The sequence below is a fragment of the Pongo abelii genome, chromosome 10 (genome assembly GCF_028885655.2).
Source record: "Pongo abelii isolate AG06213 chromosome 10, NHGRI_mPonAbe1-v2.0_pri, whole genome shotgun sequence".
Lineage (NCBI taxonomy): Eukaryota > Metazoa > Chordata > Mammalia > Primates > Hominidae > Pongo > Pongo abelii.
Window position 1 is genome coordinate 100,218,763 of NC_071995.2, and position 13,746 is coordinate 100,232,508.

The 13,746-nt window shown below is 37.4% G+C and overlaps 1 protein-coding gene across 6 annotated transcripts in view; it reads left to right on the forward strand.

The window, feature by feature from the left end:
* MYBPC1 (myosin binding protein C1) overlaps nt 1-13,746 on the forward strand; it is a 96,194-nt gene that overhangs the window by 23,123 nt on the left and 59,325 nt on the right. For 2 of the 6 annotated variants that reach the window (XM_054527552.2, XM_054527555.2), the window contains 4 exons: nt 8,686-8,724; nt 9,594-9,629; nt 11,264-11,374; nt 13,406-13,554. In XM_054527552.2, coding sequence (XP_054383527.1) covers nt 8,686-8,724; nt 9,594-9,629; nt 11,264-11,374; nt 13,406-13,554 — 335 coding nt within the window. The remainder of the gene's footprint in view (nt 1-8,685; nt 8,725-9,593; nt 9,630-11,263; nt 11,375-13,405; nt 13,555-13,746) is intronic. The other 4 variants (XM_054527553.2, XM_024256841.3, XM_054527554.2 and 1 more) reach the window with 2 other exon arrangements.

Genomic DNA, 13,746 nt, shown 5'->3' on the forward strand with positions numbered 1-13,746 from the left:
ACTGACCATCCGTGTTAAGCTAAGGAGCATTAGTCTTTCATAGAGGGAAATTTCATGAAGGTGGATTAGACAGTTTTGCTGTATATGTTTGTATTGTCATTTTAAAAAGTGAACCTTTTATTTGCATAATGAATAAAAAAGTTTAAATTTGGGAATAACTATTTCCTGACTGCAACAAGAAGTTTCTCTTTTTCCTGGACACTGCTCAAAAGCATGTTAAGTATCTCTTTGTTCTTGATGCGTCATATTTCATTATCTAATTTTTATGATATTCTTGTCTCCTATACATTAGTAAAATACTTTTTTCTTTCTTTCAGTACATTGGATTACTTTTCTTCAGCTAACTTGAACTTATGCTCTCATAATGAATGTATAATGTTAGTATACTCACTTTGTCCTTGACCTTCAGTGGCTCCCATGGAGAGTAACATGAATACTAATCCTGGCCACGTGGGCCACAGTTTGAAGGTTATTTGCTTATGGAATGCAGACAGTGCAAACTCCTAGAACTCCTTCCATGGGATGGTTTCAAGGAGGTTTGGACATGCTGGCTGAAATTATTGTAACATTATTCTCTACAAGGCCAATGGGCATACACCTCTGTTTCCAAATTTGGAAAGGTGTTTGGGCCAGGCTGCAAGGCTCAACCAACAGAGCAGATGATGTAATCCCAGAGGGCAAGATGTCAAAGTTTAAACAAAGCCTGTGCCTGACCCTTAATTTGAAAAGTCACCATATCATAATTGTATGCTTAAATGAGAAAATGTCTTTCCTTAAAGTCAACCAACCAACCAACAAAAACTCTTTTATTTTTGGAGAATACAGCATGATGAAAGAGCAAGGCTAGATGACTAGGGCATTTTGAAAGTAGTAACATTTTTCTGACATTTGCAGAAGATAAGCAAAACCATGACCACATGCAGTTGCATGCCCAGGTACAAAAACTGCCATGTGTGTCTGTGTGTGTGTGTGTGTGTGTCTGTACATATATTATATAATGGCAAATACATGTATATATATGTATTTGCCTTACATGCCCAGGAAGCAAATCAATTTAGGATAGAAAGTGATATCCCTAAATAAAGAAGGTAAGTGAATGGAAGTTTATAATAAATATACAGTCCTCTTCAACTATTACCCACTTTCATCAAGGACAGAGAAAATACCTAAGAAAAAAGTAGACACAATAATTACTGCTACTTGTAAATCCCCAGTTGAGAAAGGAGCGCTGCGCGGGCATAAACAGAATTGATGGGTGCAACCTACCTTTTCTCCAGCATGAGCTAGAACTCTCCTGCTCTCCCTCCCTCCTCCAACTGTCAGTCTATTTTTTTTTTTTTAACCATCCAACTCAGGTTTCACTTCTTTGAACAGCTTTCTCCTGACCATCCTGGCTCACTTTTATCTCCCCTTCTTTCTCCTGATTTCTCTTGGACCTATTGCCTCCGTCATTCAATCACTCCTGTCTCCACGTAATCATGCATTAACGGTTGACTCCTTTTCCTAACAGGTTGTAAGATTTTTGACATTGGCCCCCTCATCTTATTCCCTCCAGCATCTGGCAGAGAGCTGCACATAGCAATCGTCTAATAAATACTTGCAAAATGAATGAGCAGTTGAATTTCCATGCTGGCTTAGCTGCTGACCATTCAATGGTAATCTGGATAGATTTTTATTTCCATTCAACATGTGTGCTGGGTAGGAGGATGAACATCCTATGTATGTTCTTAGTCACTGAGGGTTAGAATGAGGCACTGCTGCAGAACAGATGGATGATTTCCACTGTAAGACCATCTTGCCTAAAGCTACTGAAAATGGTCTTGCCTGGATTTTGGTACATTTTCAGCACTGTAACTGGTCTTCTATTTAATTGGTTGACATATATTCAATTAATTGCTCCAAATCTGTCACTATTAAGAATATTATTCATCACAATCCAGCCTTAACATCGTTCCCAGATTGATTGAATCATTCTGCAACAGCTCAGAAATGTTCTGAAAATGCTTTTTGAAGCCACACAGAGTAGATTCTAATATTAATCTTAGAAGTAGTATTTGTGATTAGATTTGCCAACTTTTTCATATTTGCTAAAAGTCTCTGTCTGGAAAGCAGCCGATTTCCCAGCACGGGGCTTTATGATTGTTTGCTTGCTTGCTTGTTTGCATCTGGCTATCCATCCAGCTATCCTGTTCCTTAATACTGACCACTTTGTCCTGGGACCTGGGCAAAGTCTTCTGGAATTGAAACAAGACAGATGACAATAAAGAAATGTGTTTAGCCAAACAGCAGTAGCAGAAATTAGATGTGCAAATCTCCTTTAGAGGAATCATGCCAGGAGGCAATGCCCTTATAAAAATAATGCTGTCCTGGCTTAGAATTCTTTCATAATAATTATAGTTAGCAAATTGATGGAACACTAAGTATAGATTCTTTTCTGTATGCTCAGTGGGGCCAAAGATCCGCCTTTTATTCTAGCACATATTTATTCTGCAAGATTTGCTGAGTGTTGGCTACATGCCAGGGACAGATCTGGGCACTGGGTCCTGCCCTCCTGGAGCCAAGTTACACTTTATGGGGAAGAACAACCATCAACAGAGGAAGGTGGATTTCAGTTTTGGAAGCAGACAAGAGTCACAGAGGGCCGTGTGTAGAGAATAATGTGGGTGATCAAGTGGGATCATACTTTTTTTTTGTCAACTAAGATCCAACATCCTATGTCTGAACATAGGGTAATTGGAGTAGGTTCTGCTGTGCCTCAACAGCTGGCTCTGTGGAAAGCTCCGGAAATGGTCCTGTGGCTGGTCCCAAAAGTGACGGCAGCATTAGAACCAGAGGCCACTTTGAAGACCAGTACTCATTTCTATGCCTAAGTGCTGATATTTTATTTTTACATCTTATTAGCTTAGGGTCTATATCTTTTCAATTGGCAAAGTTACTTCCTTTTTTTATTACTGCTTTTGGTAATCGCTAAAAGGGAAATAAAAACTTATTTTCTTTTCCCAGGCATTCGCCACATAAACTATCGTGAATGAACCCTGTGTGTCTTAAATATCTCACATAACCTGAGATGAAGTCTTTCTTTTTCATGAATGTGACTGGCAGATGAGGAAGTGAATCAGCAGAAGTTCCAACACACTTTCTCCTGAATTATGTGATTTTGTTTTAAATTAAAAAAAAATGATTTTTAAAAAAATTTAGGTTCTTTTACATCTGCAATAACATTACCCTGGCGCTTTTTACTAGCATGCTAAAATATTTTTGTACAATTTACCTTTAGGTGTCAATCAACCATCTACTAAAATTTCTCCATGCTTGATCTATGTATTCTAATTACATTACTTCTTTGTAATGAACTTTGTTAAAAATTAATGTCACCACACTTTTCAATTCAAAGACACAGCCACTATTAGGCAAGATTGATTTAATAGATTTGGGGAAGAAAAATTCATTAAATGTACGTATTTATTGTAGGATAAATCATGGTTTTATAAGCATCAAAGTGTGAAGGCATGTATCATCTCATTAAGAAAATGCAATAAATTAACCGAATGCCTCAAAACATGATGAATTAATGTTAGCTATTGTTATTGTCTCCCATATTTTATTGCTGTTGTTATTTCGGTCACAAACACCAGTATGTACTACAACTGATTACTCTGCTTGAGGAATTCATGAATTTGTCTCAATCAAACAAGGTATTGTATCAGTATTTCACTGTTTGTTTACAAGTCACATATATTTTAATTTTATAAGCTTTTGGTCTTTATTCTTAAATCTCAACAATTGTCTCAAGTTTATATTGCTTAATTAATTTTAAAAGCAACTTAAAATCAACCATAGGTAGGAGTTATTTTATGCCCAAGAGAGTTTGGATAATTATAAGAATGTACACATTCTACTATCTCTGGAGCTTTTTATTCAGTTACAAGTCTCTCATTCATATTACGAAGTATTTATGTGTACTCCCCTAAAATCCCAGGCTTGTAATATAAGACTGGGTTCTTTCCCTACTTTCTAGAAGTTCTTCTCTGGGAACTTCAGTTGTTTAAAGAATCATTTTTACGGTCTTACAAATGCTATTTTCCCATGACTTACAGATGAATAAAATTCTGCTTTAGTAAACTGCCCTTCTATGTAGCTAGGGGAAATAGCCCTGCTACGCTGAGTGTGTGGTTTCCCTGTATGTCATATTCCAACAAGCTAAAATCTGATGTTAATGTATTCATCATCACCACTTTTAGATAGAAAAAAATGAAATATGACTTACATATATTTTTTGTTTTGTTTGAAAATGTTGTAAGATGCTACGTCATTATATATATATTGTTGAACTGGACACAACCAGAAAGATTTGGATATTCAATCTACCTCCTAGCAATAGAACCTGGTTTCTATGAAAAATAAGAACCATTAAACATTTCAGTCTCATCGAACTCAACCAAATCAAACCAGGCAATTTTTTGAGAATTTAAGGTCAAAATCCCAATATCTTAACTACATTTCCCAATCTAAAAAAAAGTGCCAGGACTGAAGCAACTTTTAAAAGAAAGGAAACTAGCTGGGCGAGGTGGCTCATGCCTGTAATCCCAGCACTTTGAGAGGCTGAGACAGGAGGATCACTTGAGCTCAAGAGTTTGAGACCAGCCTGGCCAACATGGTAAAACCCCATCTCTACTAAAAATACAAAAATTAGCCAGGCATGGTGACAAGCACCTGTATTTCCAGCTACTCAAGAGACTGAGGCAGGAGAATTGCTTGAACCTGGGAGGCAGAGGTTGCAGTGAGCTGAGATGGTGCCACTGCACTCCAGCCTGGGCGACAGAGCGAGATTCTGTCTAAAAAAAAATTAATTAATAAATAAAAATAAAAGAAAGGAAACAGTAAACTTTGCTCATGTTGATTACGTTTTCTAGCACTTTCATAAATTTGAAAATTTATGTGCAATGAATCCAAGATTGCCAATTGAGAAGTAATTGCTATTTGACACTACTGTTGGGTGATCTAGACGAAGACTATTTTATGATACTCTGAAGCGCTGCATTAATATGTATTCCCTCATAGTCTAAAACAACTGTGCATGTCCTCCAAATAGTCTTAACATTTAGTAGACTTTGAAACTACTCACCTATCAAATTTTTGCTTAAAAAACAGATTGCCGGCCGGGTGCTGTGCCTCCTCATGCCTGTAATCCCAGCACTTTGGGAGGCTGAGGTGGGAGGATTGCCTGAGCCCAGGAGTTCAAGACCAGCCTGGCCAATATGGTGAAACCCTGTCTCTACTAAAAATACAAAAATTAGCTGGGTGTGGTGGCAGATGTCTGTAGTCTCAGCTACTCAGGAGGTTGAGGCACGAGAATTGCTTGAACCTGGGAGGTAGAGGTTGCAGTGAGCTGAGTTGAGCCACTGCACTCCAGCCTGGGCAATAGAGGGAGACTCTGTCTCAAAAAACAACCAAAAAAACCCAGACTGCCATCATTACATATTCTATGCATGTAACAACCCATCACATGTACCCCATAAATATGTGCAAATATTATTATGTATCAATCAATTTTTTAAAGACAAGATTATTTTTCTTCATTTTAGTTTCATGAAAGTAAGTGAATACTCTTCTCATTTTGCGTTCTAGATAATTAACTCAATGTTTCATTATGCTCTGTGCACAAATAAAAAGTAAACCACCACAAAACCTTTATAAAGTGTTAATTTGAATCAAAATGGTTCAAGCTTCTAGTTTACATTTAATAAAGAAAGCTCCTTTCTCGGATTTGATTGAATTTTAACTTCATTTCTGTTAATTTTTACAAGACTTTAAATCAACAATCTTATATATTTCAGTAAATAAAAACCTTTGAATAGGTGACAAGAATAAAGTGTTAAATACTGAATTAAATCTATGGCAAGTAATATTATGGGAAAATTACAAGTTAGTTTTGAAAATATAAAATTTTAATTATTTCACAGTCTTCTGAATCACGGAATTCTCCTAATAGCTCAGAAATACCTATACCGGGCAAATGCACAATTTTGTGGAGTGTGAATGCATGCGTATTAGTTCAGAAGAAAAAATTCAAAATGAACTAAGTTTGGGAGGTGCAAACGACCATATCATTTCTTGTCACTCCCACTTCCAGTACACATTATTTGCACACTGAGAGCTTTGAGATATCCTGCAGTAAACACACGAACACAAAACAATAAAATACAAGCATTTAATTCCAGCCTAGCATTTTTCAAGCTTCTTTGACCACAGAGAGAGCTTCCTGTTAAGAATCTCAAATCCCACATGACCCAGTGAATCACCTCTTGGATTCTGAAGTAATGATATTAATATATGATGTTAATATATTATAAATATATTAGTAATTTTATTAAAAAGTAATAACACATATCACTGTTTGACAGTTTGGGAAAAGAAATTTCAGGCCAGCAGGTAATACTTGTAGTAAATATTCTAATAGATTATATAAAAACATACTATTTTATGTCTTTTTGTCAGGAATTTTTTAAAGCACTTTTTAATTAACATTCTTGTGCATGTATTTCCTGTATCCTATTTTATACAGTCATATACATTTACATTTTGAAATCCATAATTATTCTAGTTTGCTTTTGTTTTTGTTTTTAGAGTCAGGGTCTTGCTGTGTCATCCAGGCTAGAGTACAGTGGCGTGATCATGGCTCACTACAGCCTCCAATGCCTGGACTCAAGTAACTCTCTAGCCTCAGCCTCCCAAGTGGTTGAGACTACAGGCACACACTACCAAGCTCTCAGTGTGCAAATAATATGCAAGCCTGGCTAATTAATTTTTTTTTTTTTTTTTTTTTTTTACAGAGAGAGTCTTGTTATGTTGCCCAGGCTGTAAATTCACAAATATTCTAGTATTTTAAGTACAAAGATTTTATTATTCATAAAAACACTAGTTTATGCTTTGGGAAGAGCAGAGCAGAGGTTCAGATAACACCAAATGCTCTTTAAGGATGTAAAATGTGAACTTTGTTCACAGACCTCAGTGATGTGAGCACTGTTGCTCAGGAGTAACAAGTTGCTAAAATGCCGAAGGGATGGGTAGTATTTCTTGCTTCTCATGATGAATGTTTCTGTATGTTAGTGACTTGCTGGGTAACTAGTAAGGTACTAGATTGATAAATGTGTACAGGGTCCTTTGCAATAAAACTGGTTATGACTTGATCCAGGTGTTTAAAAATCGGGGCTGTTAAGTCTGACCATACATCACTGTGATAGAATGTGGGCTTTTTCAAGGATGAAGATACAAGTCTTAACCACACTGTAACTTATAGTTTCCTTAAAAAAAAAAAAAAGAAAAGAATAAACCTGGCAGCTATAGAATACACCAGGTGCATTCATAATAGCTGTTTTATATATTGGAGTGTTAACATTTTTAAATTAAATGTTTTACTTTCACAAGTGATGGGGAGTCTTATCATTAAGGTGTGTGTAATTTAGAGACCAGTTGTTTTATTCTAACTGGACTGCACTTGTTTTCATAGTGGTGAAATGCTATGCGCATTTATACCTTGCATAAGTCCTCATTCTACCACACGATAACTAACCCTCTGGCTGATAATATAAACACTAACTGGGGAGATTTTATTTATAAGGTCTCTGGAATAAAATACACGTTTTTCACACCAGCATCATCTGTTACTAATACTCTTAATTAGTTAGTGCAGCTTTTCATTTTGTTGTGGTTGGTCTCCTAACTAGGTTGAGTTTTCCTCCTCTGCTAGCAGGAAACAATACCGACGTTCTTTTTCTTATAGCATTTGTATTATAAAAGCACAAAGCTCCAGCCCACTGAACCTCTGCCAATTAAGATGGTGTTGGGTTAGGCTGCATCTGGTTACCGTCCTGGGAAGATCACTTTTATAGAGATGGTCTTCCAAGTGGTTTTCAAATTTATCCTTCTACTGAAGTTTTTAGGTCAATTAGGTAGGCTGACTAAATTTACAAATAAACTCGTTTATCCAAAACAAATAAATAAAATGTGAACTTTGAAGTTCAGATGTTTTTAAAAAGGGAAATACTCTGCACGTAAACACTAAAAGACGTATTTTGAATTTCACAAATACATATGGGTAAATATTCAGAAATTATACAGCATTTTCCAACACCAATATAATGTTGGAAAAAATGCTTATAAAGTTTATATTTATATTAACTTATCTTGACTTTTGTTTCTTAAATACTGAAGAGCAATTAATCACAAGGTTTTCTGGGTAGAAATGAATTCTCAGATAGTACATATATAAGCTTTTATGTCTGTGTCCAAACGAATGTGATAGATGAATAAGGTCTGCCATTCACTTTAGTTACAAAATCAGGACTTGAAAACCACTTCCATTATTGATTTCATCAAGGTTTGATTTTTAGCATTCATTTTTTCCTAACCTACAGTCACATAAAACACTTGCAGTGTTCCATTTTTAAATCTGTGCTTCCATTTGGATTACCCTACTCTGTCAACTTTTTATTTATTATTTTTTCTTCCTTTGCCTGAAATACTCAGGTTTCACTTTTCAGGTGTCAAGTTTTCTAAGGCTTGCTCAGCAGTTGAAAGTGCATTGTGTGGTTTCTCATCTTCTTTTTCAGATTTCTCTTTTCTCAGGTTACTTGGGATGAAGTCCTTTTCTCCTTGACTTTTTACTCCTATTTCTTGTTTCAGATGAAGAGGAAGTCTCCCCGCCTAGCGCCTTGCCTCCAGGTTAGGATAATTTCTACCCTTTTCCCTGCTTTTAAATGTATTATTCATTGACAGTAGAGGAAAAGAAAAGGCAGTGAGCCTCCTTGCTGAGTCAGTGCACAGAGCAGGGGCAACAGGTTTCGCCTGTGCTGGCACCAAGAAGGAAATGTTGGCTTTAATGACAGTTTTTTGTTTTACATGAGAAACTTCTTAGAAAGAGGCATTCTTTGAGAAATAAATAAGATTGGTAAATCTTGGGTATAAATGTTAGGGGTCAACATATCTGTCTTCCATTTCTCACTATACATCCACCCTTTTCCCCTGTTCTTTAAACTTAGATATTTGGATTTTAAAATTTTTCTTTTCTTTTCTTTTCTTTTTTGAGACTGAGTCTCGCTCTATTGCCCAGGCTGGAGTGCAGTGGTGCTATCTCGGCTCACTGCAACCTGTGCCTCCCAGGTTCAAGTGATTCTCGTGCCTCAGCCTCCCGGGTAGTTGGGATTACAGGTGTGTGCCACCAAGCTGGGCTAATTTTTGCATTTTTAGTAGAGACAGGGTTTCACCATGTTGGCCAGACTGGTCTCGAACACCTGACCTCAAGTGATCCACCCATTTCGCCCTCCCAAAGTGCTGGGATTACAGGCATGAACCACCGCACCCAGCTGGGATTTTTTAATCTTTCTATCATTTTAAAATAAGACACACACTTTTATAGATGCTTTCATACTTGGAGCTCTACTGATTCTCCATCCAAGCCAACTTGTAGGTTTTTTTCCTTCCTATCACCAGAGGAGACAAGGTTTAGGGGAATCCAAGAAGGCTGAAGTCAGCACTCCATTTTCATCGTCTTTCCACTCCTCTGCATCACCCAAATCACACTTTCCTTTCAGGTTTGGGTAGTCGGGCCCTGGAGAGAAAAGATTCAGGTGAGCACAAGCCCAGACAAGGCATCCTGACCTCATCCTAATACAATCACTAATGAGCTCATTTCTTGAAGCTGTATTGATTCTAATCCTTGTCTTATTCAGATTATAGTTTTTACAGCAATCTTTCATTGCGTTTCCTCTTACAAGAAAACTAATGTATTGAGAAACAATTAATTTTGCATGATACACACACATTCAAGGATCTAGCTACAAATACCACAGGTTTGTTCTATCATTTTTAATATTTAGCAAATACACAGAGATCAATCTTCATTTTGGGGATGTACTAAAGTTAGATAATAATTCACATTTTTATAGAACTTTACATACAGATAATAAAACACTTTCAAATGCATCCTATCAGCTGTAGTTCCTGTTCTGTGAAGTCATTCATTCATTCATTCATTCATTCAACAAATTTGTATTGAGGACCTAATATGATCCTATTATGGGCCTCTTATGGGCCAGCCACCCCTATAGGCACTGCAGGTATAGAAGTGAACAAAAGAAGAGAAACACTTATCCTCATGTTCTAAATGTGTTCCTATTAATATCATAAACACAAACAACAAAATTTTAACATTAACTTGGGTGTTTAAAATTGTGTAATCATATAACTATGATTGTTACATAATTGTGAAAATGTTTAACTTCATTGTGAAAATGATGTCCTACTACTGCAGATAGAAATATCAAGCATGACTGATACATGAAAACTAAAATAATTAAATGTGCATTTTCCTTCTTTTCAAGAAACATTAACAAGCAGAGAGTTGGCAACCTATGCATTTTTTTCCAGTTATTAAGTGGCTGAACCTGAATTCTGTATTCGGCTCAGAGACAGGGGAAATATCTACAGTTCTCTCTACTATCCTAGAATTGGAATTGACTGCAGATTAACGCTAATCACCAGAGTGCAAATGAGAAGATGCAAAAGAAACTCTATTTCCAGCTTGTCTCTCTTTATGGGAAAGCCTCAGTTTTTTTCTTTCCAGTTCTGTTTTGTTTTGTGTTTTCCCCTTGCAGCACAATCTTAGTATCCTTGTAATTTGTACCACAGGTCATGATCTGTTACTTCCTTGTCAAACTATGGCCACATCTGTACAACCCTAATAAAACTCTCTTACAAAAGCAAGGCATCTAGAAATACCAGGCCAGGCTTGGCTTTCTGACCCTTGTCAGACAGTTTACCCTCCAAATGACCTATCCCTTTAGTCTTTTTCAATGTAGTTGTATCGATGTGGCCTTATAGTCCATCACCTACAAAAACACCAAGAGTACTGCTTGAATACACTTACCACCATTGTTTACCTGTTAGGGGACAGGCAAGATGGGGAAGCAAAGGAACTATGGCCATCAACAAAGAGAGAATAACAGCTTACCTGGAAAGTTCCACTATTTCTAGGAATTACATAATGTTCATTTGCCCCATCATGGAAGAGATACCCCTGTAAGAATGGGAATCTGTTTCCCTCTACTGATGGCTGCTGGGGGCAGAAAGAATGATGTTGTATTTATCTAGGTTTATTAGACAAAGAAAATCTACAGCATTGGTGAGAACAACAAATCCAGGTAAGACTGCCTAAGAAGAACCTGGCCCTGAAATAATCCTTTTCCTCCTTTCTGCTCATCAGATTGGACCCTTGTCGAACCACCTGCTGGGGAGGAACAAGCCAAGCAGAATGCCAACTCCCAGCTGTCCATCTTGTTCATTGAAAAACCTCAAGGAGGAACAGTGAAAGTTGGTGAGTGCCTAGCATTCAATCCTTCCTTTTTTAAAAAATTAAGGTAAGCCGAGCACGGCGCCTCACGCCTGTAATCCCAGCACTCTGGGAGGCCGAGGCAGGCAGATCATTTGAGCTCAGGAGTTCGAGACCAGCCTGGACAACATGGTGAAACCCAGTCTCTACTAAAAGTACAAAAATTAGCCGGGCATGGTGGCAGACACCTGTAATCTCAGCTACTTAGGAGGTAGAGGCAGGAGAATCGCTGGAACCCACGAGGCAGAGGTTGCAGTGAACCAAGATCGCGCCACTGCATTCCAGCTTGGGCAACAGAACAAGACTCTGTCCCAAAAAAAAAAAAAAAAAATTTGAAGTGAAATTCACTTATAACATTAACCATTTTAAAGTGAACAATTCAGTGGCTATTAGTACGTTCACAATGTTGTACAGCCACTACTTCTATCTATTTCTAAAACATTTTCATCATCCCAAAAAGACCCTATATTCCATTAAGCAGTTATTCCCCATTGCCCTCTCCTCCTAGCCCTGGCAACCATTAATCTGCTTTGTCTCTCTGGATTTACCTATTTTGGATATTTCATACTAATGGAATCAGACAATGCTGGACCTTTTGTGTCTGGCTTCTTTCACTTAGCATAATGTTTCCAAAGTTCATCCGCATTGTTGCATGTATCAGAACTTCATTCCTTTTTATGGCTGGATAATATTCCACTGTATGTATATACTAAATCCTGCTTTTTACAACCTGAAAAGAAGAGTGACAGCTATGATTTCAGTAACCTTCGGCACATAGGAGTCCAGTGCCTGGACCCTGGAACTTTGGGTTCTAATCTTGATTCTGCTTCCTGCTAGCTATTGCCCTTGGAAAGACAGTTTAACTTCTTTATGCCTCAGTTTCCCCATCTGTAAAATGGTGACAAGAATAGGACCTAGCTGTGAAGTATTTTGAACAGTGCCTGACACACCATAATGCTGAGCCAGTGTCTGCTGACATTATCATAACTCACTCCATAAGATGATTCCAAATCTACACATGCACTAGGTCATAATTCATAATATCTGAGACAGCTGATCGGACAAATGGTTCAACTCTTCAAATATTCAAATTTAAAAATATTGATTATATACCTCCTGTTTTAGGCACTGAGTATAACATGTGAGCACTCAGAATTTATAGTCTGAGAGGAGCAGACAAAAAATTAAACAAATAATCACAAATGCCAAGTGCTATGAAGAGATGGTGAGCTGGAGGAGGACCTGAGGGTTGAAGAATTTTAACCAAATAAATCTTCATAAGGGATATATTATGATCTGAACTAGTCTTTGGCACTTATCAATATTGTGCAAATGAGTACACAGCCAACTGTATTCCAGAATTACTTCTTTCCAGGCTAGAATGTCAAAATACACTGCATGTGAACAGAAATGTTGGTTCCCCTTATGTTCCTGTAAGACACTGAAATGCTGGGCTGGAAGCTGGACTACAGTGTCATGTCCTCAGGGTCTAAATCACTCAATACAAACAGATTGGCAGGTTTACTTCAAGCAGATCAGTTTGATTTAGTCACATTCCTATAATTCCAGGCTTCTCATCACCTTGCCTAATAAAAAGGGTGAAAAAAATTCAATTTTTTCATTTTTATTTCATATATATCCAGATATATGAAATAAAATTTCATACATATCCATATATGCAATAAAATTTCACATATATCATACATATCCATATATATCCATATTTATGAAATAAAAAAATTATCCAAATGTAAAATTATCCATATATAAAAATTACTTCCACTGGTTTCCCTATTACTTTTTCTGCTTCATAAACCCCCAAAGCAGAACAAGGTGGAACAGCCTAAGAACCTCTAGAGCATTCACAAAAAAAATCAGGACCAATTCATTGCACAATTCCGAGGGCACCAATCACACCATATTCTGTAGTGCGGCCCCACGTCAACTCCTTCCAGTTGAAAGCCAAACAAATGACACTTGTTAAAGAGCAAGCTGAATCCCTTATGCTTCTTCTAGGTGAAGATATCACCTTTATAGCCAAAGTCAAGGCTGAAGATCTTCTGAGAAAACCCACTATCAAATGGTTCAAAGGAAAATGGATGGACCTGGCCAGCAAAGCCGGGAAGCACCTTCAGCTGAAGGAAACCTTCGAGAGGCACAGTCGGGTAAGGCCCTGAACTCCCAGGACAGGGGCTCAGCTAGCACATTCCTTCTATGTGAATAAATGATTATTTTCAGGTTCAGCTTTGAGAGACTTCAGTTCCAGAAAATCCTCTGAAGTTACCATTGCTAGTGTGTACACTCTATTGCGATTGCCCTGCTGTGTCCGGGAGCTACCGGACACATTTGCCCTCCTA